The sequence below is a fragment of the Phaenicophaeus curvirostris genome, chromosome 4 (genome assembly GCF_032191515.1).
Source record: "Phaenicophaeus curvirostris isolate KB17595 chromosome 4, BPBGC_Pcur_1.0, whole genome shotgun sequence".
NCBI classification, from domain to species: domain Eukaryota; kingdom Metazoa; phylum Chordata; class Aves; order Cuculiformes; family Cuculidae; genus Phaenicophaeus; species Phaenicophaeus curvirostris.
This window is the reverse complement of record NC_091395.1, coordinates 66481275-66507829: the sequence shown is the minus strand read 5'-3', so window position 1 is coordinate 66507829 and position 26555 is coordinate 66481275. Positions and strand designations below refer to the sequence as shown.

Sequence of the window (26555 nt, the reverse complement as noted above, 5' to 3'; positions counted from 1 at the left end):
GGGGTCATCTGTGGAAGGGTTTCTTTCTGCTGCTCATTGCTTATTCTTTGCTTTCTTCCCTAGATCCTTACTTGTTTTCTTTCTGCCCCACAATGGGTTACTCATGGGCTGCAGTCCTTGGGGTGTCCTTGCCCCAGTAGGAGTTGCCCAAGGGCTTCAGTCCTTCACGGTGTACACACCTGGTACGTTTTAGAATTTAGAACTGGATATCTCCTGCTATTTTCCTAATTACAAATTTCCCCCAGAAACCATAAAGTCTATGTTGAAGGCCTTAAACATAATGACATAATTATGAGGAACTTTGAAATGCTTACCTGTCCTTGGCTATGCATTAACTCTCAAAATAGACAACTAAATAAATAGCAATTTCCATAATGCTACATATCCCAAATAATACCTGAGGATTTGATTTTACAGTTTTGTTAAAATGTTGTATATTTAAAACTAAGAGTCTACTGATCACTACTTAGATTAAAAACCAAAGATGAAAAAACTATACTAAACATGTTCTTTGTTTTAGAACAATAACAAGAAAAGGAGGAAACACATAGTACTTCACTGTCCTTCACTGTATGATCAATGAATTAAACTTTTGCATGCACAAATAACATCTTAGTTCTTTACTAAGTGACAGAATCACATAGATTTACATGAAAAGGCAAGAAATTGAAGAGGTCTTTAGACAGATCTCCTGCAGGAAGCAGGTTGAACTGTGAAGCCACAGCAGGTTACTCTGGGCTTTATCCAACCTGTTCTTTAAAATCTCCAACTCACTTTTTTCAGGGTTGTTGAAGCCTTCTAACTATACATAAAGTTAGGAAACGCATCAAGTATAGAATAAAAATTCAATTGCATCAGTTATACTGTATGTAAATATCTGTCTGTGCTTTACTGCTATTTTACTATGCCAATACAGAAACTCTGTCATCATAACAATATGCTAGACTGAGGGAAAATCAACAAGCCTTGCCATTCTGCTAAGTAAATAAAGTTCATATTAGGATTCTTTTGTGAAATACAGTATCATCAGTTGGTAAAATCTCTTATATTACTTTTCATGCTTATACCAAAGCACAATATGGAATTAAACTGTAATTGATTCTTGAAAGAACACCCACTCAATTGTGTCACTGTGTATGTAGTACTGATTTGTGAAGAAAAGCTCAAGAACTATTGTGGTAACTGATGACAAATAAGCTATCATATGTTCTTGCTCTCCTTGGTTTATGAGCTACCAGATTTCTAGAATAAAACCAGAGAGAGTAGGGTAAGAATATACCACAAATGGGATTCAGAAATCCTTACAAGGAGAAGTGGTGATCTTAGAACAATGTAGCTGAAAAAAGAAAAGAACAAAAGTAATTCAGGTAGAAAGACATGACGACGAATACATAAACTGATGGAAAAATGCATATACTTACTTTTGGCAATGCATATTTTGGCAACTTCATCTGTACAAAGCCATTGCGACGGTAAGACACATAATACTTGGTCCGATTTGCTGACGTTGTCTATACAAAGGGAAAACAGAATCTTGTGAGAGTTACTGTTGTATCTAAAGAGTCTGCAGTAGAAGACTTCTTGTTCTCTTTAATAGGCAACTGAAATATAACACATAGCTATAACTTTTATTGTATGCAATTAATTTGCAGAGTGTACTCCTAAGATGATAAATAAAAATTTCTTACAAAATAGACTTCAAATAGACTCTAATTCTTTAGATCTCCCCTTCTTTAGGAAGTTAACAAGTTATTTCCTTCCCTTTTTTGCCATTTCAGCTGTCTTGGGTGATACCTAAGACTTCAGCATCTCACTATCCCCAGTCCTTATTGATATCTCTGTACCCATTGGCCTCTCACAATTCTGCCCTTTTACAGAAACCGAGGCTGCAGCACCCTCCAGGTAAGAGGCAGGAGGTGTTATACTGGCCATGAAAACCAGGTACCTCAAGGGCAAGTGGTACTCCAACAGCAGTATTCAAAGTGAGCAATAAAGGTTAAATAAATGATTCTAACATTATGTAAAACATTCACTAGTAGCTAATATTTTCGATACAGGCTAAAACATTTCCCAGTGCAAGATGCTGACATGCCACATGGAGCATAATGATGCAATTCTGAATCCATTGGTTGTTCAGTTTGAAAGTCAGCAATGTGTCCTGAAAACACAATTATATGGTTAAATAGAGAGGTAAAACATGTATTTCAACTGCCTGCATGTGTGGAACTGAAGACAGATTAGGTTTCATGTAAAATACTTGGGGGTTTAAGAAGAACAGAAATGCGCATTGCAAGGAACACGGCTGTGTAACTACTACCCACTAGCCCCTTTCTCCTATTTGTAATAGCAGATACGATAGCCATTTAGAGACTTATACCTTATTCACAAGAAACCTCAATGCAAATATTGCTTTAAACTACCAAAATCAAGATTCTAAATAAGCCTCGATAAAGATATTCAACTAACAGCAACCCTAGGTTTTTCTAGTCAGAAATACAATCCCAAAAATCTATGCTGATATGTATGATTGGTGTGTTACCAACTAAGCCTCTTGAACACCATCAGATGAGATTAGCAAAGATTGTAGCCTTTGGAAAATAATATTGCACAATTTTTTTCCCCCCCAAGAAGATCAGCTAGGTAATGGCTATTCAGTCATTTGCACGAAGCTTATAAAGGGTGGGTGCTTTGCAGGAATGGACTGGTCAAAAAAACGGAAGTGAAATTAAATGTCCAAAACTCTTCTCTAGTTGTCCATGGCAAATTAGATTGTGGAACAGAAGCACAGCCTCATCTTCTTTTTTTGACTCTTTAAATCCTACCCCAATCACGCTGCTTTTCTCCTCAACTTTTGTGTTGCAAAAGGGAACCAGATTTGGGACACAGTCTACCCTGAAGGATGCAAGCTTGACTTCGTAAAAATAATTTTGATGCATGACAGCAGGTCACTTGCCTGAATATTTTAAAGATATCAAAGTATTTAATATTGGAAGAATTTTCACTCTTTCTTTAAATCAATTTCCCCCTTTTTTTTTGTGGTAGAAAGAATGTGATGCCCTTTAGGAGTGTCATTTGTTAAAAGACAGATTAAACCAAAAACCTCAAAATTTATTCAATTACTGTTAAATAGCAGTTTTATCCATCTTTCCATAGCCTTCATGTTCATTATGCATTTTCTTTTTATGTCACTCATTTTAAATGACTGAAGGATGATACAAGGCAGCAGAAAATCAGAGCCGAAGCAGCTAGTTGTGTCAAGCCTCACTGATACTAAAGGCTGGTCTGTGCTTAAAAACAGTGGTGAATCTTTAATCCTCCCACAAACACCATCTCTGAAATTGTTCGACTGTCACTGCAAACTGGAAAAGAAACGAGTATTAGAAAGAGCTAGATCTTTGTAGATATGGACATACTAAAGAAATGGAGTTTAGATCTTCCACTAAGATGGTAAAAGTCTGAAATGCGGGCCAGGATTAGCAGTGCCAACCCACAGCACTGATTCACAAGATGCTCAGCTCAGGGGATCTGATGAATACCAGGGGCAATAAGACAGTCTCAAACTCTCCTCTCTTTTTGCACAGATGATTCTGTCCCATCTTCTATCTGACAGATATCACTGTGAGATTAAGAGTAGTCCTTGGTCTGATTCTAACTTGTACAGCAATATCCTGAGTTATATAGCAATGTTTTAGTCTAGTGATAAAAGGATTTCCACGTAATTTTTGAAAGTATACTGTTCCTCAGACATGCAGCTGTTGTGTGGTTTCACTGGAACAGGTAAGTAGCGCCCTGCATCATGGGGTGGTTGTGCTGCAGATGTGACTACAGGATCCCAAGTTACCTTCAATCCTCCAATAACAAAGATATGGCTAATTGTCAACCAATGTAGCAACAAGAAATTTATATCACATACTGTGATTTATCGTAGACAGGTCTGAAAGGAGAAAACTAGAGATGTTTCCCCTTTATGTGGAATACATGTACATCTCATCTACTAGCATTGATACGTCTCTGCACGCTTAGCAAGTTTGCAGACGACACTAAGCTGGGTGGAAGCATGGATCTGCTGGAGGGTAGGGAGGCTCTGCAAAGGGATCTGAACAGGCTGGACCGCTGGGCAGAGTCCAATGGCATGAGGTTTAACAAGGCCAAATGCCGGGTCCTGCACTTGGGGCACAAAAACCTTATGCAGTGCTACAGACTAGGAGAAGTCTGTCTAGAAAGCTGCCTGGAGGAGAAGGACCTGGGGGTGTTGGTTGACAGCGACTGAACATGAGCCAGCAGTGGCCCAGGTGGCCAAGAAGGCTAATGGCATCTTGGCCTGTATTAGAAACGGCGTGACCAGCAGGTCCAGGGAGGTTATTCTCCCTCTGTACTCAGCACTGATGAGACTGCTCCTCGAATCCTGCATTCAGTTCTGGGCCCCTCACCACAAGAAGGATGTTGAGGCTCTGGAACGAGTCCAGAGAAGAGCAACAAAGCTGGTGAGGGGGCTGGAGAGCAGGTCTTATGAGGAACGGCTGAGAGAGCTGGGGTTGTTTAGCCTGGAGAAGAGGAGGCTGAGGGAAGACCTCATTGCTCTCTATAACTACCTGAAGGGAGGTTGTGGAGAGGAGGGAGCTGGCCTCTTCTACCAAATGACAGGGGACAGGACAAGAGGGAATGGCCTCTAGCTCCATCAGGGGAGGTTCAGGCTACACATTAGGAAAAAATTTTTCACAGAAAGGGTCATTGGGCACTGGAACAGGCTGCCCAGGGAGGTGGTTGAGTCACCTTCCCTGGAGGTGTTTAAGGCACGGGTGGACGAGGTGCTAAGGGGCATGGTTTAGTGTTTGATAAGAATGGTTGGACTCGATGATCTGGTGGGTCTCTTCCAACCTGGTGATTCTATGATTCTATGATTCTATGAAAGCTACAGAGACTATGTTACCAATGGCATAATTTTGCTAGTAGCAACTTCATTTATACATATCCAGGTCACACTTCCATTTTGTGTTTGCCCATGCCTGTGACGGGACAGAACAACAACAACTCGAGATGCAATTATACAAGACTTCTGGCAAAACAAAATTCTTGAAGAGAAGCAGCTAGTGTTTTGCTGAGCACAGCAGCATGGAAGTTCACATGGTGAAAAGCACTTCTCACCATCTACACAGCGTGAAATGGATTTTAGAGTGTGCCTGAGGGAAGCCACAGATAATAATACTTTTGAGCAAAAGGAGTGCCACGAGTATTAGACTGGAGCTGAAAATTGCCTACTTTATTTCAAAGATACTTTCCCAAATCCATTTTATTGTTTGTTTGTGTTACTTAATGTTCTAAGCCACATGGGCCTTTGAAACTCCTGTGCCAAACGAGGAGGGTCTTTTTCAACCTAAATGATTCTAAGATTCTGTTCTAAGACATTCCAAGCCCCTCAGCTATGGCCATTTCAGTCATTCTCTTCAAAAGCACTGGCATATAAGTTCTTTCCCAGGTAAATCTCTTCAGTGAAGAACCCTTACAAAGAAGCTTTGTCAGTGGCTTTCTTTGGATGCTCTTCTCAGGGAACCTTTTTGTGCTATGGAGGTACTGGAGAGGACCCAAAAGAGGTTGTAAGCATACAAACAAGAGGGCTGCATTTTGCCTAATGCACAAGAGTATTTCTAAAAAGTAACTTTGAATCACACAATCCACCTGAAACTTTTTATACAGTTAAAACTAGGTCAGTAATAAATTAAAATCAACCTTATAAATTGGCAACTGGTTGCACAAACTAAAGATGCTTTTTCTTTTTACTGATAAAGGAACGCATTGTTCCATGTAAAAATTAATAAATCATGATTTGTATTCTGGAACACATTTCTCCATGCTCCTAAATTACAGGGTTATTTTGCTGTTTAATTTTTTTTCTTTTTTTTTTTGCAGTACCTGAAGAAATATATAGTCATCCTGCACAGTCAGGGAATCCCGATCAGTGCTACCAGCAAACTGGACTGTCATTGTCTTATCAGAGCAATTTTGAATCTGGCAAGTGATGTAGCGATAACCTGAGGGAAGAGAGACAGAAACATATGACAGAGCTATCAAAGGAAAAAGATGCAAGCAATATTAAACGTTATTCATGTAGGGAAAGCACTGTTTTTTTCCAAGTGAGTTAGCTGTAAAATTATTACATTAAGCCCTTATACAGAAGTTTGTCAATCTCTAGTGTACTGAGAATATATAAACTGCTTACAGTTCAGATCATTCCCAGGAGGCAGTCTGTTATTATCCAAATCTTTTAGTCCAGAGAGACAGGGGTTAGATGAATGAGACATTCATAGGTGCGGATAATAGAAGGAGACACTTTTCTCACTTAACCTATGCACAGAGTCAAATTATTCACTTGGAGAAATGGCAATATGAAACAATACAACTGAAATCAATAGATAAACTCTGGTATAAAATTGTGATGAGTGAGAAGACAATCAGACTCCATTTAATAGACAGTGTGCAGAATTTTAAAGGCTATTTTCAAAGCCCTGTAGGAAAGTGAAGATACACGATTAATACACTATTGGAACTGCACTGTTGGGACAGGACTTCTATATTCAGAGTTAATATCTTGCTGAAAAAGCCTGACTGGTTTACATCAGTAGAAGCTGTGGCCTCTCTCTTCCTCTCCATTTAGCAATGGGCAAGGAATATCTTCTCTGCCTTGGCTGTTAAAATAGCATCACTGCATCTTTGATGCAAGCTGCTCTTATCAGAGAGAGAATAACCATATCTTTACACCAACTGTGATCCAAGGACCTTCTCCTGGATTCGTTCTTATATAGCTTGCCCTTCCAGAGCTTCTGAGCACAAAGTACTCAAGTGACTTTCCCAAGAGCAGTGAGAACAGCAAGAGAAATGTTACATACACAATCCTGTGTCCAGATTATTAATTCTCCCCATGCTCCAGATACCATATGACAGAGCAAGTAATGCAGCCCATGCATGTCCTTCATAGCTTCAGCAGTGTGATAGGAAACGTATTCCACACTTTATGACTTTTAATTAGAAAAGGACAAACAAGTATAATAGATACAAATGTTTGTTTTAAAGTCTGGATGTGTTTAAAAGGCAGCTAGAGTCAACCTAGGTTCTCATGCTTACACCAAAATCATTGCCACAAGGACACTTGAGCAAGCACAACAATGGGCCATAGAAAAGTCTTGCAGCTATTCGTAATTCACATGACAAGCATTAGAGTTCTTCATCAGACAGGTAGTACAAAGATGTTGTTTCCACTAAAATTAAAGGCAATGCTTGCACTGACCATAAGTGCACTAAATCAGTTTTTTGAGAAATCAGACATGTCATGAGAGATTTTCTTTTAATTCTTTCCATCTAGCTCCTGAAGAACCCTTGTATACTGCCTCTAAATAAAGCAGTTGATGGGGCTGTGTAGAGGTCACCAAGTCTAAGAAATCTCACTGCTAATAGACGCAGAAACTTTGTCATCCAGGCTTTAACATGCTCACTTGGATTTTTTAATAGGTTTGAAATCAACAAAACCTACTGGATCAGGGAAAGTCAAAGTTTGCATTCTTATCTTTAAGACTGCACAGTAACTTAGGTGATTTGATTCAAGAAATTATATCATCTTTCAGGAGTACAAATGGTGACAATAAGGTACACAAGCTTTTGGAAGCATGGTGACTCTTAGTACAACACATCCTGACTGCTACTCTGCATTTTAATTTTTTTTTTTTTGAAGTCTCGAAGTATACTGGGTGATGTAACATGAGGAAATTCTAGGAGATGGTGGTTAGTGTGGTAGGACTGACATATGCAACGATGCACTAACAGACACTTAGCCAGCATAATATTGCATTGCCAGTTTTATTTGCAAATCAGGAAAAAATGTTCAATGTTTAACTGCCAGAATAACTTGCACTATTAATGGACATTTTCAATTGAGCATAACATCTTGATGTCAATTCATCTTAGAGTAGAAATCAAGTAAATTTTAAATTATACTATATTTTTATATAACAGGACAGCTTTGCTGACTGCAAGTAAACAGAGAAATAATCTGATTTGCACAACTTCTCTCCTGACTAGTTTTAAAAACAATGCAAAAGGTAATGTATAATACAAACAGAAATTACTATACACTAGGGTATCAATTGATAACATTTTCATTTGCATACCTCCACTGGGGTCCTGGATTTCCATATGAACTAAATCAGGGTCTCCGTCAACTCCAGCAACAGCCCTGAAAACATAATATAATCAAGTTATGCAGAGCCACCTACAGAATAATAATTGTGCGGATGGAAGACAACAGAGGATTTCATACTAACTGCCTTTAACATTCTAGGTGGGAAATTAAAATAAAACCCATTTATAATATCCTATTACTAACATCTAGATGGAAACTATTTTTTCTGTAATTCACATTATGTTTTGCTTGGATTTCTTTAGAATCTCTTTTACTAAAATATGCATACAAATAGAAACAATTGTAGAAAAGAATAGAGAAAGGTATGAAACTGGAAACAAAACTTCATGATCCTATATTGATATATATGCAGATATATACACACACACACACACAGATACTCACATGCACTGGCAAGCACTAGAGTATCTCTTTACAATTACATTTGACATCTCAGACCACAAGGCAGATTTAGCGTTAAAAAAGACTTAGATTCCATTCTTACTAGAAATATTTTAAAACTGATACATAGCTTCCAGAAAGAATTTATATCTATTTGGTTAATATATTCAAGAGGAGAGTAGGTTTAGCTTTGACCAAGGAAAAATATGAACAATAATTTTAAGAACATCCTCAGAAGGAAATTCAGTCAGAATTGACCAAGTGGCATTTTAACTTTGAAAATGTATAATGGGAATACAATCTGAGTTGGTATCTCCTAGTCAAATATGCTCAGCCAAAACCCTCAAAGCTTCCATGCCAGCCTGGGAACATCAGCCCCGGTTGTGCTTTTTTATGGCCCTTCCATCATCATTAGTCAGGCAGATTCTGCAGAGAAAGCTTTGAGCTGACAGTTGTGCTGTCACCAAGCAAAGCAGAATGCGGCCCTACTCCCAAAGCTACGTTTCTCTTCACTGGCATACTAAGAGTCCATCTAAGCCAGCAGATGTGAGCTGAAGACACGCAAAGGAGATACATTGAGTGATAAAGTGCAGCTGGATACAGATATTAAAAAAGCCTATTAGAATACTTAAGAGAAAATGATCATTTTGATATCATTGTTGCAATGAAGTTATATATGAAATTACATCATTGTCTAATGATTTTAATAGCATTGATTTATGAGGATCAGTTAAAACTCAGACGTGGTAATTAGTGTCTCCTTGGGAATGCAGGTCAGGGGGAAGAGACTGGATGATTTCCACTGCTGCATAACAACCAGAAATAATCACATATGCTGTTTCTCCTTAATAAGATAAATGATTAGCCTGAAGAAGGAAGTGGGGGGGAGGGATGAGTCCCCACCAAACCATGAGATGTGAAGGAAACTTCTAGGGGGAATTATTTTGTAAATGCAAGGAAAAATCTTGCATTCACTAAGAAACTGATCTCTGAAACACAAACTATTCTAGTGTTTTGGAGGCAACATATTAAGTCAGAGATGATGATATATTCACTGGTGTCTGATAAGAATATATATGAACAGAGGGAAGAGATCTGTGAACTTTTTTGCTGTTTGCACTGCAACTATTTTTCTAGATACAGCACCAAATCAAACCTGCTATCAATCTGCAGTCATCTTATTGAAAGAAGAAAATTATGCCTGCTGAATATTTCACTTTTTGTGCTGGACCTCATGCAGCTGAATGACAAACTAACAGAAAATTTAGGTGTGAAATTTTCTGAGGCTCAGTCTGACATGATGATTGGAATCAATAATGCAAAGATAGTTTCGGGGTACTTATGAAAAAACCTCTTGTATGTATAATTTACACACACTATTTCATAAGCACAGATAGGGATATTTGTCAATATCTTTACTTTCTCATATTTCTTTCAACAGCTCAGAAGTCACAATGATCTCATGTCTATGTGTTCCTTCTAGCAGAGGCACCTGGCACAAGTAGCCTCAAATTTTCCTGTGTCATCTTTTAGTGCAAGATGTTGTAGCTAATCTGTTTTAATGAACGCTGCACGGACACCAAAAATGAAAATTTCCAACCCTTCCAACTTTTCTCCTTTACATTGTTGAGTAGATGTGAAGGGAAAGGTTTGGTTTTTTTTAACCGAACCAGGAAGAAGTAATACCTCTTTCCCATGAAGTTCAGACATTTTCCCTTCTCCTGCTTTTAAAATTACCCTTTGCACACCAGGAGAACAGTTACTTCAAAAATGTAAGTCTTCTCTTCCTAAACCAGCTGGATAACCTCCCACAGTGTCTACTACTATAAAGAAGGTTTAGGACATCAGCTCCGTGCTGCAGTTTGACAAGCATTCCTCCTTATTGCTCTATCAGATTAAGCATCCCACTCTGTGGCCCTAATATTTCCTTTCTTTCACCACCTCAGACATCCCATTGGACTTGCCAAGTCCAGTGTTGAGAATTGTCTGATTTAAAGGTGGCCCTACAAAGATGGAAACTACAAGGCTGCCCAAAGAAACAATCATTAAACCATCCCTTTCTAAATTCAGACAAGTCTAACAGGTGAGATGCACCCTTTAAGTGAATAGCTTATCCATTCTGTAAGGCATGAAATCAGGTAAGCAGAATATTTTTAAAATGTGTTTTGTGGTTTTGATTACTCCAGTTGTATGGAGGAGCTGTAACACCAGAGACATTGTTGACTCACTGCAGACATTAGACCCTTAAAATTCACTTTAGAATGTCAGCTATTCAACAGTTTTCCAGCTCCAAAGTTCCTTTACTCAGGTTTATGAACACTTAGAAATAGTCTTTTCTTCTTTTATTGATAAAAAAGACTCCATCTATTATGGCTGCTAAGAAAATCTTCAGAACGGAGTATAACTAATGCACAGAACTTGAAGCTATGTCCCTGAAGAACAGACTAATCTACTCATTTCAGTGGACTCCTCTGCCAACAGTACTTCAAAAAGCAATACTGTTATTTTGCTTGTGCTTAAATTGTGTACTAAAAGAAAAGTGGTATCATACTGTGCAGGCTAAACACAGTCTAGGTCCCTCTGCCCATGCAATACAGTGTTCTTAAAATGATAGGCAAAAACGTACACACAGGAACACATACAGTAAATGATCCACTTAAAAGGAAGGCTCAATTATATGTTTTTTCATATCAAAGAATAAATGTAAGACAATTTGTTTTTATATTGTTATTTACAAACTTATTACTACCACAACACCAATGCACTGTAACAGTGTGAGGATTGTGCCCACACATCCATTCACAAGCAGTTTACTGTTGCTCAGCTGGCTTTAGACTAGGATCTATGCTGTCTCATAAACCACAGACAAAATGGGACCTGATAATCCAGTAGCTTCTTCCTTTCCAGTTGAGATTCAGCATCAATTTTTAAATTTTTTTCCCCCCCAGATAGAACAAGTACTTTCTCAAGAACCATCTATTTCTCTCAATTTCAGCAGGGTGTTTGGTTTGGTTAGAATTCCCCCACTTTTCTTCTCACTGCAGTTTATAATAGAAGTGTTCGTATCTCAGCAATTTTGGAACTCTGCTTTTTTTACTTGAGTAAAGGAGGGTTCACCACTGAATTAAGGGTTTTCTAGTTTGAGTTGTTCTAGTGTTTTTCATTCAACCATGAACATTTCCACTGAAAATTCAGACTAACATTATTTTTTAGAGCAGACAGGAAAAGAAATATCAGTTGATCAAGTATACCATGCTGCATAAAACAACACATTAGCCCTTCAGATCACCTAACAACACTTCAGAATTAAAATAGCCCAACTTCATTGTAGGGTGGTGTGAATGTAGGCAGCCTCAAAATGTTGCTTCTCTTTCCTGTGACCACTAGTTCTCATCATCTCCCTTGAGTTTCTCTGACACCACATTGAGCCTCTTGGGAAAACAAATCCACTGGAATGTAATTTGGGGACTTTTGGAGAGATTAGTTTTCTGTTTCTTAAATCACTGGATCATGCCAGCAGTTGAGCACCAAGCCTGTAGAAGAGAAGCAGCAAGACAGCCCATTTTGATGGTGCACTGAGATGAAACTGGTTCAGCCTTGGTGCAGCCTCTGTGCGTGTCTATCTTTGTTTATGATGGAAAGCTGCACCTAATAAAATACAAGGAGAAGCAGAGGGAAATCAGGGCACCTTCATTTCCATATAGACACAATGCAGGACTGAAGCTGGTCTCCTAAGGGACACTAGAGCCCTTTCTTATGCATACAGTCTTTCAGACTTTCATGGAAGTTCTGCTGAATGTTCAGCCGTTATATGACCTAATTCTTCATGTCTTTCATTAGTGCTCTGCCAGGTAATTCCACTGAATTTAAGAGCATTACATCAGCATAAACACAGTGCCATGGAGGGGCCTAGAAAGCCCTCTCCATCTGCCTTGGTCTGTGTATACATATTTACTCCATAATACAGCCATTAGCTATTTTATACTTTTATATAACAATGCCAAAATTCTAAGAAGTTAGAATTCTGTTAACAATTGTAATTATCAGACCTTTAAAAATCAGGTGTTTTTTTAACAATAATTTTGCTTTTGTTCCGTTATCTCTCTTCCTCATTAACTGCCCCAGTATTTTCTACTCCACTTGCATGCAACATCAGAAAAGCATCAATACTCACCCAGATCTGATATTTATGTTATATATATGAATAAATTTACCACTGACATGTAAGACTACACATCTCAAAAGTGAATCATAAGCATCAGTCCCTTACTTGATAATAATGATTTTGTGTTTTACATCGAACAGGAAACGATTCTTTGTTTCCAGTACTCTGAGCTCATTTTCTAGGGAATCAGTTTTCTGCAAACACTAATCAAGCAGAGTCTGCCATGGACACGAATCTTCTCTACCTCCTATGGATCCCTTAATTCTTAAATATTTGATGCAGTTCACTTGAGTGTGCATTAATGAAGAGGCATCTTCAAATATGACATACAAAACCCAAAACCAAATCAAAGCAAACCTACTCACTGACACGCAGGAGCCTCCAATCAAAGCCCAGTCTGAGAATATGCTGGCCTCCTCAGTCGTCCTCTCTCACAACCCCTGAATACAAAGTTTATCTAAAGGTAACAAGTTCCTAGTTTATATTGACTGAATTCTAATAATTCATATTATTGGTTTAAGAGCACTTCTTTGATTAGAAAGCAAGCCAAAAGCATGCAAACATTTTGCTGAATAGCTTAAAATATTATTGAATCCTGGCAATGTGGTAACTTAAGGAGGCAAAACTATGATTTGATTGATACAATCTAAAAATAACTTTGATTATGACCGATATGTGTTTCAGGCCTTCCCTTCTTCACATCTGCTTTGAAGGACGCACTTTTGATGATTCAGCAAATGCCCTATGCACCAAATGTGTGTTACTACTTATTTATTCCTTGTGATTAAAAGCAGTTTTCCTGCCACCTTTATCTGAACAGCACAGCGGGAGTGGTTTGTCACTGCCATGTGTTGACCTTGGCTGGCCAACAGGTGGCCAACAGGCTGCTCTATCACTTCCCCTTCTTAGCAGGACAGGACAGGGGAGAAAATAAGATGAAAAGCTTGTGGATTAAGATAAACACAGGGAGACTGCTCACCGATTACTGTCACAAGCCAAACAGACTTAATTTGAAGAAGACAAACTTCCACCCATAAAAGACAGTCTTTCATGAACTCCAATGTGGATCTTTCCCTTGGGCTGCAGTTCTTCACAAACTGTTCCAGCATGGGTCCTTTCCACTTGTCTTTTCCACAGTCCTTCAGGAACAGATTGCTTCAGTGTGGGTCCTCCATTGGGCCACAGGTCCTGCCAGCAAACATGCTCCACCATTCACTCCTCTCCACGGGGCCACAGGTCCTGCCATCAGCCTGCTGCTGTGCAGGCTCTCCACAGGCACACAGCTTCCTTCAGGACATATCCATCTGCTCCATCATAGGACCCTCTGGGAGCTGCAGATGGATACCTGGCTTCACCATGGCCCTCCATGGGCTGCAGGAGGACTGCCAGTCTCACCATGGTCTTCACCACAGGCTGCAGAGGAATCTTAGCTCTGGCACCTGGAGCACTTCTTGCTCCTCCCTCCTTCATTGACCCCGATGTCAAGCAGGGCTGTTTCTCTCATATTTTTCTCACGTCTCTCCCCCAGCTGCTGTTGTGCAGATTTTTCACCCTTTCTTAAACACGTTACCACAGAGGCACCACAGGGTCAGCTTTGGCCAGCAGTGGGTCTGTCTTGGAGCCAGCTTGGGGGCAGTTCCTGGTCCCTTCTCACAGAAGCCCTAAATACCCCTGCTACCAAACCTTGCCACAGAAACCCAATATAGTCATACACATAACTACACAGACACAAAGAGAAACAAATACCACCCCAAGTGATGAAGTCAAATGTAAGAATGACTGTCCACACAGGTTCTTGGCTTCTCACACAAGAGCCTTTCACACAAAACTCAATGTTAAAGGCTCAATGAAATCATTTTTGCATTTCTCTATCCCCTTCAGGGCATAACATCCCTGAATTCCCTTCTTTCACCTGACACTTGAACAGCCAGGAACTCACTACACTTGACGCTAACAAGATGGTTGTGATTGATTACTGGTGTGGGATTTCATGATGAAATCTCTGTTATATTTAATTTCTATGTTCTCACTTCTCATGAAAATGGAGAATCCATAGCTAAAAGTAAGAGTAACAAATAATAGGATCCACATGTCCTAGTGCGTTGAGGATAAAGCATTTCTAAGGCTCTAGACACAGTCATAAAGAAAATGTACTGGGCTTAATTCTCTGGTAATTACTGATTCATGACTTACTGTCCTGAGGTATATTTGTGCTGGTGTAGACAGCTGATTCACAACCTATTCTTCACTTATATATTACCAAGCTATATTTTGAAACATCAAAAGGAACTTAACAGGTGCAAAAGCCTTGGGGACTGAGAAGAATAGCAGCAGAGCCAGAGGAATCCCAAGCGGCATTACTCTCTTCTTCTTGACTATTACCACATAACGCACCATTCCTTTTTCAAAATGGACTTGATATACAAAACCAATTACACACCATGTGATGTGTAGGTGTTTAATCTTGGGCTGGGATAGGTCATGTAGTTCTATTTCTACAGTAATTTATTTGCATTCCCACCTACAAACACACCAAGAACTGGAAAAAGGACTTATAAAAGTTGGGTATGAAAAAATCCTTTAAATAGAAATCAACACATTGGGGCAATATTGCATGGCCAGTTGCTGTTTAGATGCAGCAATAAAACTGGTCTTGGTAATCAAAGTTTCTTAATTTTAAATCACAAAAATTTGCTCAAAATTAAAACTTTTCACATTGAGAAAACAGATTTGCATAATCCTAGCTAGTATTTACAAATAAATAAAAGATTTATTTTCTCAGTGCTGATATAAAATGTGTTTTTGTTTTGAATTACAGCATGATTGCATCTGAATGATATAAAGAAACATAAGGGTTCTGAAACACAGCAAAGGACAGACTTAATATTAAATATGAACTTGCTAGCTTTAATACTTACACACAAAAAATGCTGACAGATTGTTTGAATCAGAGTAAAGCTGACATATTTCAATGTTATGCTACATTTTTCGTAATTTAAATGTGCCAAATATACTTAGACTCAGGTAAGAAAAGCATCATTAAACAAGTCTGTAAGAGAGAGGCTTCCACTGTTTCTTACCTGTTAGTGACTTTGATGGTTTTCACACCTAATATATTTGAAAAGTTTCTTTGTTTATAGACACAGAGCCACATGCCCTCTTGATTTCCTGATTTTTGCTAAGGAAAAATCAGTTAGAATGCAGACATGACATTTCTGACCCAGTGTTACTTCTAAATTATTAGTCCTTTTCACACAGTAGTTAAGAGATGAGTAAAGGCATCATCTACGAAACTCCAGCAGTTATGTAGAAAGAGGTTCTTCAATAAGGCTCCATTTAGCAGGAGCAAGTAAGCAGAAAGTGTCAGGATGACTCCAGTAGTTCAGCAGAAAAGGCAGAGATAAATGCAGTAAATCAGATGGGTGTTACTACAAACCAGCTGCAGGCTTATTCTCTAAAAGTACGGAAAGTAAGTAGGTTGCAGACTGAAAAAGCGGCACTTTCAAGTGTGAAAAAAGGAAATCGCTCCCTTGATATGGCCAGGGATTATTACAACAGGGCAGCAGGGCAGGTTAGGTCGTATGCTCCCAGGTCTTCCAAAGAGGGTTTAATCCCATCCACGTGTCCCTGCCCTGGACTGCAACCTTCCCCCTGGCCAGGTTCAGCAGCAGCACAACTTTGGGCCCACACAGATATATTATGAGCCAGTAGCCAATATAACTGTAGGTACTGTAACAGCCCTGCATGCTTTGTAGCCTCTACACCAACAGATAAGGCAAGCTGGCATTTTGTTTGTTTTGGTTTTTTACCCCCAAGTATGGCCAGGATGTACCTATTTCAATTCAAGAGAAAGGTAACTACCTGAAGAACAAGGAGGATCACAGCATGATTGCCAATGAGATCACAAATCTTTCAACGAAAGACAGGTAAATGCATTTCAATAGTGGCAACGCCACAAGAAAATCACAAAATATTGCCAAAAGCCAGATATTGCTTCACAGACACATGGATAATTACACTTCACATAACTGAGACAGATCAGAGTCCTGTTAGAACTAAAATCAAAAGTCATTTAGGGAACGGAAATGTCTATCGTGTTATGACTAATCTTGCAATAAAAAAATCCAATTGCCGGCAATGATACATTTATACGCCGCCCAAACTAACACATTGAAGTAAAATGTGGAAAGCAGAATCCTCTGTCCTTTTCAACAGAAATCAGATAAATGTTGAGTGCAGAAATTGACCATTATTAAATGCAAAATCAATTAAAAACACTATCAAAAGGTTAGCTGTGGTGTAAAATAAGTTATAGACTTTTCAAATCAATTTATTTGTGTAAAATAAAAGGCATTGACTTATTCTTTTCTCAACCTACTTGAATCACTTCTTAAAAACTTCAAGACTGTTAAATAGTTGAGCTGAAAATGAAATCACTTGATATATGTTTACTCGATAAAGTCATATTTTTCACCAGTTTCCATAATAATGTAAGTTTATATATTACTCCAGTTAATAGGTCTGATTCAATCTCCCTTAAAAAAATGTTATAGATTTTTCTCTGGAAAGAGACTACTCTCCTTTCTAAAGATCAATTTCACCAGTAAAACGAAGAGCGATTTCAGTGGACATTACAGCTCTCGTTTAAATCTTGGGCTCCATAGATCATAGAATCATAGAATAACCAGGTTGGAAGAGACCCACGGGATCATCGAGTCCAACCATTCCTATCAAACACTAAACCATGCCCCTTAGCACCTCGTCCACCCGTGCCTTAAACACCTCCAGGGAAGGTGAATCAACCACCTCCCTGGGTAGCCTGTTCCACTGCCCAATGACCCTTACTGTGAAAAATTTTTTCCTAACGTCCAGCCTAAATCTACCCTGGCGGAGCTTGAGGCCATTCCTTCTTGTCCTGTCCCCTGTCACTTGGGATAAGAGGCCATCACCCTCGTCTCTACAACCTCCTTTCAGGTAGTTATAGAGAGTAGAGATCCAGACCCTTATATGTGCTGACACTCAGCATGATCACTGGCATGAGCATGAATTTGCAATAGTGGATGCAGCAACACTGACGTACTCAATCTGTAAAAGACGTCAAGGCTAGCACTGTCCCCATCAGTAAGTCCGGAAACATCTTCTTTGATTAGAATGCAATACTTTTGCTCTTCATTTTTATTTGGAAAATAACAGACTCCTTACCAAAATATATGATCTTTTGAAACTCGTTCCTGCAGAAGGATCCATTTTTTACCCAAGTCAATGGACACATAAACCTACAAAAGAAAGAAAAAAAGAAAAACTGGATCATAGGAAACTGTTTAATGAGGTACATCTTCAAAGACAGGTCCTATGTCACTCTTAAAGCGACAGATTGCACAGCAATTAAAAAAAAACATCATTACCTGGAACTCTTCATAATGATTTTCAGAGTAATAACCTTTCATAGACAAGATCTTTTAAAACATTAACTGTAAAGAACAAAACTTAGTGACAATGTCTTCTTGCTTACCATGAAAACAAACTGCAGTTCATTTTGGGTAAGATTCTTTTTCACCTCAGCATGGTAACACAAAAGGAATAGTAAAGAGACACTTCTATTCCCAGACATTGACCAGACAAGTGCAAATGTTCCCTTTCTGTTTCAAGCCTTAATTCCATAAAAAATACTTAAGCCAAGAAGTCAATGGACTCAAAACTCTGACAAAATAGGAAGAAAAGATATTAGAGAAATGATTAAGAGATATGACGAGGATAAATACACTTCAAGGCTTGCTTCATGGATACCAGTTGGTGACCCTTGAGAAATGGTCACTCAGCAAAGGGGCAGAAGATGGCCTGGAGAAAGAGGATTCCAGCTCCACCTTCCCTCTCAACAGTTCACCCCCGGTAAAACAGCAGATGCTAATATGGATGGATATCAAGAGTGCAGATGAAAGCTGTTTTCCTCAGAATAAAGTGGGATATCAAAAAGCTATTTAAATATCGTCCTTCTTCAGCATTTGCCGTCATAACGTGTTTCCTTAAGTTAAAACAGGAAATATCTATTGGACTTCTAAAAAGACAGATTTAAAGCCCCCTGCTGTCTGTATGCATTTCTTATTTGATCCAATTTACATATGATGGGGTTTCTCTTAATATCTCTAACAGAAGAGGAAAAGGCAAGTAAAACCGTTCTTCTCTGATGTGGGAATAAGTCACCAGTTCAGTCACTGATTGTTCCAGGGGAAAGCATCTTAGCAGGACTAGTAAGAAATTTTTTAACAAAAACAAATCCTCATCCCACAATTAATACATAATTGTTTCACTAGAGAAAACTGGCAACATTAATATCTAAAGATAAAGGCTGACCTAACTTACCTCAGAATAAAGTCTATGGGTAAATTTACTAAAATTTTAATTAGAGATAAAACCACACTTCACAGTGACTGGGCTTTGTTCCACCACATGCTCCACTGAAGTGGGTAGACCACAGTCTGAGTAAGAAACTACAATCAGGACTCCGATTACGTACTTTAGCATTTACCCTGTCATTGCTCAGACAGAAATTATTAGGGATCAAAAAGTCTTTGCCCTCCAAGCTAAATGCATTAATGATGGAGGTGCAAAGCCAGGCTCCTGATTTGCCTGCTAGTTTTCTGATCTTAGTTTTATTTTGTGGCTCAGGTTTTGCTGCAACCGGTGTATTTTATAGCACACAGATTAGAATTGCCTCCTGGGAGGGAGGGATATGGATTTGAACGAGCTAGACTGTGTGCAGTGGACATTCTAAGCTTCTTACTATTTCTTCAAACATTTGTCACCACAGGCCTTATAGAAAGTAAACCATTGGTTTAACCACTTTTCTAAAAGGGTAGATGCTGCTCAGCTAGTTACCTGCCTCAGCATATTGCTATAAATCTGGAAGACATGGACATTTAATGTGCTGCTCTAACCCTGGTGTCCAAGCTGCAAAGAAAGCCAAGAATTCAGAGGTTTCTGGCAAGAGGGGAAAGAGTTGTTAAGGACAAGGGACAACACTGGCATATGAAAAAAGTGATACAGTTTTGTCACGGAAGAATTTCAAAAGAAAATGAGACATTTTTGCCATTAGAATAGTGGTGCCTGTGCAGCTGGGGACAAAAAACACCAACTCAATCCCCTACCACTGAACCCAAACTACCTCCTCTCACGTACATTTAAGAGACTGAAGTCTGTTAATAAGGCATACTGAAACTGAGAGGAATTTTTAGCTGCTGTAGTATTTGAAATAAATAGAAAAATTGTGTAACCAATGCACACGTTCAATTTCCTTTACTTAGAAAAGAATGGCCCATGTACGTTTTGATTTTTAACAGGTACCTATGATAAAACTACTAAATGAGATTAGATGTATAGTGAAAACAGTTATATTAGTGGATAGCAAAAATCTCTTTCTTAAGCAAACACATCTAATAGATCTTATAATTCTGTTTATTACCACTCATACAATAAAAGTGTGGAATCACTTTTTTAAAAAATTGAAAATGCTTTTCTCAGTTTTACCATTTTTTCATCCTTTCAGCTTCCAAACTAACAATCAAAATCCACTGCATCTCTATCAAGTTTTTAAAAATTAAGAAGCATTTATTTAGATTCAGTGAATAGCTGACTGTTATTCATTATAACAGTGGTAGCCAGAAAAAGAGAGTATAGATTTGATGTAGTAAACAGATTAATCCAATCACATTAACTGGATTTGCATTAATTTACAGTGTCAGCTACAGGCTAGAGCTTCACATAAAGAAAATCTAGGGTTCTGAACGAAGGAATAACACAAATTTTGCAATATAGAATAAGCTCTAAATCAAATCAGAAGTTGTGAGAAAGGTTGCGATGCTCCAGTAGACAGAGAAATCTGATTGCTATTTATGAAGAATGTGATCTTGTATTCCTTGTATTCTCAAATGCACTTTTGTAAGAAATCATTTGAGTAACAGGAGGTAATTGCTTCTCCTCAGTTTTTGATTGATACTGCTTCCTTTAAGTGAAGGCAAAGTCACTTAAGTCAAAAACCTAGAGTATACCATCTCCCTAGGCCAAATTCAGATTGACACTATCTCTCAAAACCATTGATTTTAGTACAGTGACCTCTTTTTATCTCAAGTTGCAATTTTGATCTTCAGCTTCTCCTTTGCCAACATCACTTAATCTTCCTCTCCCCACCAGGCCCAATATATCAGATCTTACAGAAAATATAAGCAGGTTATTGACCCAGTTACAGTCAAAGGCATCCTTCATTCCTACACTTATCAGGTGGAGATTTAGGACTTGTCCAGTAAGTCTTTATGGCTTCACACAGAAAGCTTGAGAAAGTCTATCAGATTGCCTAACCCTTCCTGCTAGCAATACAGAACTATTCTTTACCAAGTATTTTGCTTTTTTTTTCCCAAGTTACATTTTAAATGTGGCAAATAATAGTATCACTCTGTTTGGAAGATGATCCAAATGTAAACTGCCTGAACATTATGCATAAATCATCAAAAGACGAAGCAAATGCTTCACTTGGTGCTCCTGCACCCTTCTCTTTCCTGGTAAATATGTCTATCCACTTGTTATGGGCGGTCAGCTTCATCAACAGGCTTCTTCGGACTCTTATATTTAAAGTAGATATTTGAAGTTTTTACCATTTAGTTTTTCAAGATGTTTGATCCTCTAACTATACTAAATTCAGCATTATACAGATTCAGTGATTCCCCAAATCCTCTTCTGCTGTACAACTGTGCAGTTCATTTTATGTTACTTTATTTTACATGCCATGAACAGCCTTCAGAGGGCCTGTTTCACCTTTATTAACTTTCTACTACACTATAAACTATGAAGCAATTGCTTTTGGTCACTTCCTAGGGTGGAGCACATTTCAGTGGTACTACTTAACTGTATTATACAGGAGGATAAATATTACCAATATCCATTATCAACTGAAAATGCTAGAACTGAAATTACCACAAAAAAAGAAGATTTGGACATGAATACAATAAATATGTAAATAAGCCTCTCAAAAACTGAATACAGTTTCCTTTTGGACAACTGATACATATTTCACTAAAACTTACACTAATCAGCATATCAAAACTGTTTTTTATCTCCTTAACAAAATAATTCCTAAATTAAATTCCTAAATTCAAACAAATGCAGTATCATCAAAGTTTACCTTGCCTTCCTTGGTGTAAGCAAGTACTTTATCTTCTTCTTTTGGGTGAAAAAGGAGAGTTTCCACAAAGAAAGTAATCGGTTGTTTCTGGAAAGTGGCTCCTTCATCCGTGCTTATGAAAAGGCTCTGGTCACGGTCATTATGAGAAGAACTTACAAGAATTATCTAAAAGACAAAACCAACAACACATATTCAGAAGACTTGTTTTCTCTGTTATTAACAACATAGCCTTATTTTTCTTGTGTGAATTTCAGATTTTGTGCATAACTCACCTATCAAAATTTTGCAGAAGTAAAACTCAAAAGCTTCTAAGAGATAAGGATTGCAATATTCTGTGAATATTAAAATCTATACATCCTCCTACAAATCACACAAAACTGATCACACTCCTCATCTCTACTCAAAATGACTGTGTTGGATTTTGGTCCTTGTGCAAGGCCACAGCAGAAATCTTCAGACTAAGCAAAAAAGAATTAATACTAGTAATTACTCATTTTAACATGTCCATACAAATAACATCACTTTATCTAGGGAGGCTGCCTTTATAAATACTAAATGTAAAAATAATCACTGTTCTATCACGACAATGATACAGGAAAATGTGCTAGTTCATAATATCTCTCCATTACTTCACCTCTCTTCTCCTGCTGACACATTTTGGATAAAATGGCAATTCACTTTGATGCAGAAAAATATGGCAACCAATTATTTTCATGTCCTTCTCACATCCAGATAATACCTTGACTCAAACACAGTAATAGCTTGAGCTGTCTTGTTGTGTGAACTTCCTGTCAGGTCTTCAGCAAGATAGAAATTCTCCCCACATAATTCAATCAGAATTTCACTGTTTTCAACTTCTTCGCATTTTGCAGCTGGACTACATGTTATACCATGATTCTAAAATTACCAATGGAGGATCCATTTTTACTGTCTTTCCAGATCAAAGAGGCTCAGTTTGCGTTCAAAAAGGTGTCTTTACACACTGATAGCCTACAAGCAAAACATGCTCTATTTGGCTTACACTTCAAAAACAATTAAAAAAATAATCCTGAATTCAAATTGTATTTAAAATATTCAGCAAATGATGCAGAAGACATCACTGTGATATAGTGACTATAAATTGCTTACAGAGGTAAATGACAATGAGCTATGCAAACAGAATTACAATAATGTGAATACAGAGAGGGAAATACATTAGTCAAATCAGTAATATTTTTATGTAATCACTTTTTCATAATAAAAGCGAAGTGAAGAATTTCTAATTGGTTACACATTGACAACTGGACTGAGGTTTTGCTGCTATTGGTCTTGGGGGGAAATCTACAACTAGATTTACAGATGTTCTAATTTGATAGGTTAATTAAGCATATGCACTAGTACCTGAAGCACATATGCACAGTACCTCCAGTTTCTACATGGCTTTCACATACCTAAAATGGGGTACATATTGAAGTACATTGCTGAGCAAGAGAGAGACTTGCACATATATTTCAGGGTCCATGATCCCCCACTAAAAGCCCACACTAAAGAATACATTAAGCCAACCTTACCTCTATTAGCTGTGTGACTATGTCAGTAAGAAAAGCAAGATAATAGCCCATAACCTTGCCATGATCTTGATTTTTTTAATGATATACTTTACCCAAGAGTAGGAAAATCTGTCATTTTTACTGGAAAGCTTCTATAAATGACACTTTCACAAATGCCATTTTTTATTCCAAATGTATCCAATGGCTTCCTGGCTCTTGGTTATCTCTTCAAAGAGTACCTGTTTAATTTATTACTGTATACACTCCAAGTATGCTGCTGGTGGCCTAGATGTAGCATTTGATGATTCTTGTAACACGCTCATTTAGCAGGTTTTCTGCAGAGGCCCTGACACCAACCTAAAATTGAATGTGCTGTGATGCACTGCCCTGTCCCTCTGCTTGCATCGCAAGGCAGAGAGAAGTATTGATGCCCAGCACAGAGATTTGCACTTTCTTTGCCACACTACTTTCTGCAACTCAGGCTCAAAACATTCATTTTTTTCTTGTAAATAAATGAATTTAAACTATCTGCATGCTGAGAAAGCAACATAGCACTCATCTCTATTAGTTCCTGACCAGATTGCAAAAAGAACGACCTGGGCCTGTGCTAAATTAAACTCCACAAGGAAGACTTCAGTGTAAGCTCCACAATTCCTGCTGAAGCTCGTCTCCAGGCACAACCTCACATATTAACATATGAACAGGGCTGTCCCTGAAATCCATGCTTAGCTTGCAGTGCGTTCAAGTACTTCAATATTGTATCACTAGATGCAGTGTGACAGTAATTCCATACAGAAAGCTTAATATCTTGGGATAGTCTTCTAGTCCAAATAACATTTTCATTAAATACTATTATGTTCATTCTCTCCTGTTAATGTTTTTAAAAATGCATACAACTAAGAAAACAAACTCGTATGATATATATTGCACAAAAGGCATGAACTGCACTTGTACAGAATGGTAACCTCTGGGCTACAGTGCTTGCTTTCTTTTTCTGGTCCAATAAATCTGACACATCCAAAGGTATCAAAATATCAGCTTCAAAATAATGAAAAAAAAAATTTATAAATTTGGGAGCAGTTTTCACTGTTAATAAGCCTGGAGAACAGGCACATCTAAGTTTCATAATGAAGACACAAGGGCAGCTTGTAGAGGACATAATTCTAGAAACTGAAGTAATAAGAAAAATGATAGCTATAATGAAATGCAAACACACTGATATTTGCTAATGCTGTCCTTCAAAAATACTATGTATCTTTTGGAGTTATATCTATCAGAAAAAAAAGAACCTAAAAACTGCAGACATCTAAGCATATATGGCAGAATTCCTGACTATGTTCACACACGTTATAATTCATTTAATGAAATATTTTTGAATTTCGCTCAGTGTTCTGATTTCTATTTCAATAGTTTATAGTGATCTTTATGTGCCAGGCATACAGATTTGCTTCCCACAGCTAACACACTGGGTGCTCAGACTTGCCTGCTGGAAAACACTGTTGAGGAAAATATTCCAAAGTAAATATAGTACCTATATTAAATGCTTTCCATAAAGAGTTTTATTTACTTTTTAAGTGAAGTAAATAGCAAAACCTTCCTGCTAGCAACTGATGAAGAGAGGCAACTGGGAAATACCATCTGGAGAGCTGACTAACATAAATTGCTGAGGGTTTTAACTGAAAATAAACAACTATTTGCTTGAATAATTGGGTATCCAAAAACCAGAACAGATTTTAATCACATCTAAATTTCACTTAAGCTTCTTTTAAACAAATTTTATAGAGCATTTCTCCTTCCTGTGAGACTCTTCTAATATTTTCTAGTAAATTGTAACTTTATATTATGCATTTTGTCCCTGATCCCACTTCTTAAGCACTGATCAACTAAATAAGCCACAACAACACATGTATACATTCAGACCAGACGTAAATCTGATTTTTCAAATAGTTCAATAGAGCTAAAAGAATATTTCAAGGAGATAAACTATCCCATGGAATGTAAAGAAAATGAGTAAAAATAGGGTATGTTATGGACCAACAGGGAGGAAAGCAAAAAGAGATTTCTAATAAAAATGAAAAATACTGCACCATGCCAATACATGAATTAAAACATTTCTAAAATAAAGAAAAGCTCTGGTTTTCCTCATTCCAGGTAAAGTTAGTGAGGCAGGAGGTTATACACAAGCCAAATAAATCTGAAAATAACATAGTTAAATCCATTTATTTAATCTCTCTTTCAGGTCTGATTAACCAATATGCACATCTAACCATTGCCTCTGCTGGGTGGAATCACAATCTGAGCCCCAAAGGATAAAAAGACCCTGACAGCTTAGGCTACAGTAGTTTGCATATCATACTTCTTCTTCTACTGTTACCATGAAGACTTGGAATAATCATAGTGATTACTAGGGAGTCTTAACTGTAGATTTGGCAGCAACTCAAATCTATGCTGTAATTTCAAGTGGCAATAAACACGGGATATTAACATGCATCATTTTCACTGTGTCTGAAATATAACCCTCCTCCCCTCAATTTAGGTCCAATCAAAACGTAAACTCAAGATGAATTTGATCTTAATCAGCACTTTCTCTAAAGCAAGGTAATCTTCTAACATATTACAATTGCGCTATCTCTTTCAGTTTCAGCAACTGATCTTAATTTTAATTCTAGCTTTTATTTCCCTTTCCATTCCTCTATTATTAAAAAAGGAAAGAATAAAAAGTCAAAATGTCTAGCACGAAGCAATTTCTAGACTCACAGCATCTGATTCTCCACACAAGAATTTTGCAATGAGAGAGAAGAGACACAGCATTTTTCAATTCTGTAGTCCTACGCATAGTCAGAATCTAAGACATCTCATATTGTTCAGCACTCTAAACCACCCTTGAAAGAAGAAACTTCCTTTGGGCTTACTAAGAAATCAAAATACAGAAATTATTCATTTAAGCACATAACAGACATGCACTGAGAGGCTAAGTGTGCCTAGGAAGCACCTACACCTCTTCAATCACCTCCAGTAAACTGAACTCTCGTTGAATATAAAGGATTTGGCTATTGGGATTCGATCCTAATGAGTGCTGGACTCACTCCAGCAAAAACCTTAACGATGCAAACTCAT

The 26555-nt window shown here is 37.8% G+C and overlaps 1 protein-coding gene across 1 annotated transcript in view; it reads right to left on the bottom strand.

Moving 5' to 3' along the window:
• SORCS2 (sortilin related VPS10 domain containing receptor 2) overlaps window positions 1–26555 on the bottom strand; it is a 553277-nt gene that overhangs the window by 82413 nt on the left and 444309 nt on the right. The window contains exons 4-8 of the mRNA XM_069856403.1: window positions 21910–22074; window positions 17940–18013; window positions 8160–8224; window positions 5911–6029; window positions 1422–1511 (exon numbers count right to left, since the gene is read on the bottom strand). Coding sequence (XP_069712504.1) covers window positions 1422–1511; window positions 5911–6029; window positions 8160–8224; window positions 17940–18013; window positions 21910–22074 — 513 coding nt within the window. The remainder of the gene's footprint in view (window positions 1–1421; window positions 1512–5910; window positions 6030–8159; window positions 8225–17939; window positions 18014–21909; window positions 22075–26555) is intronic.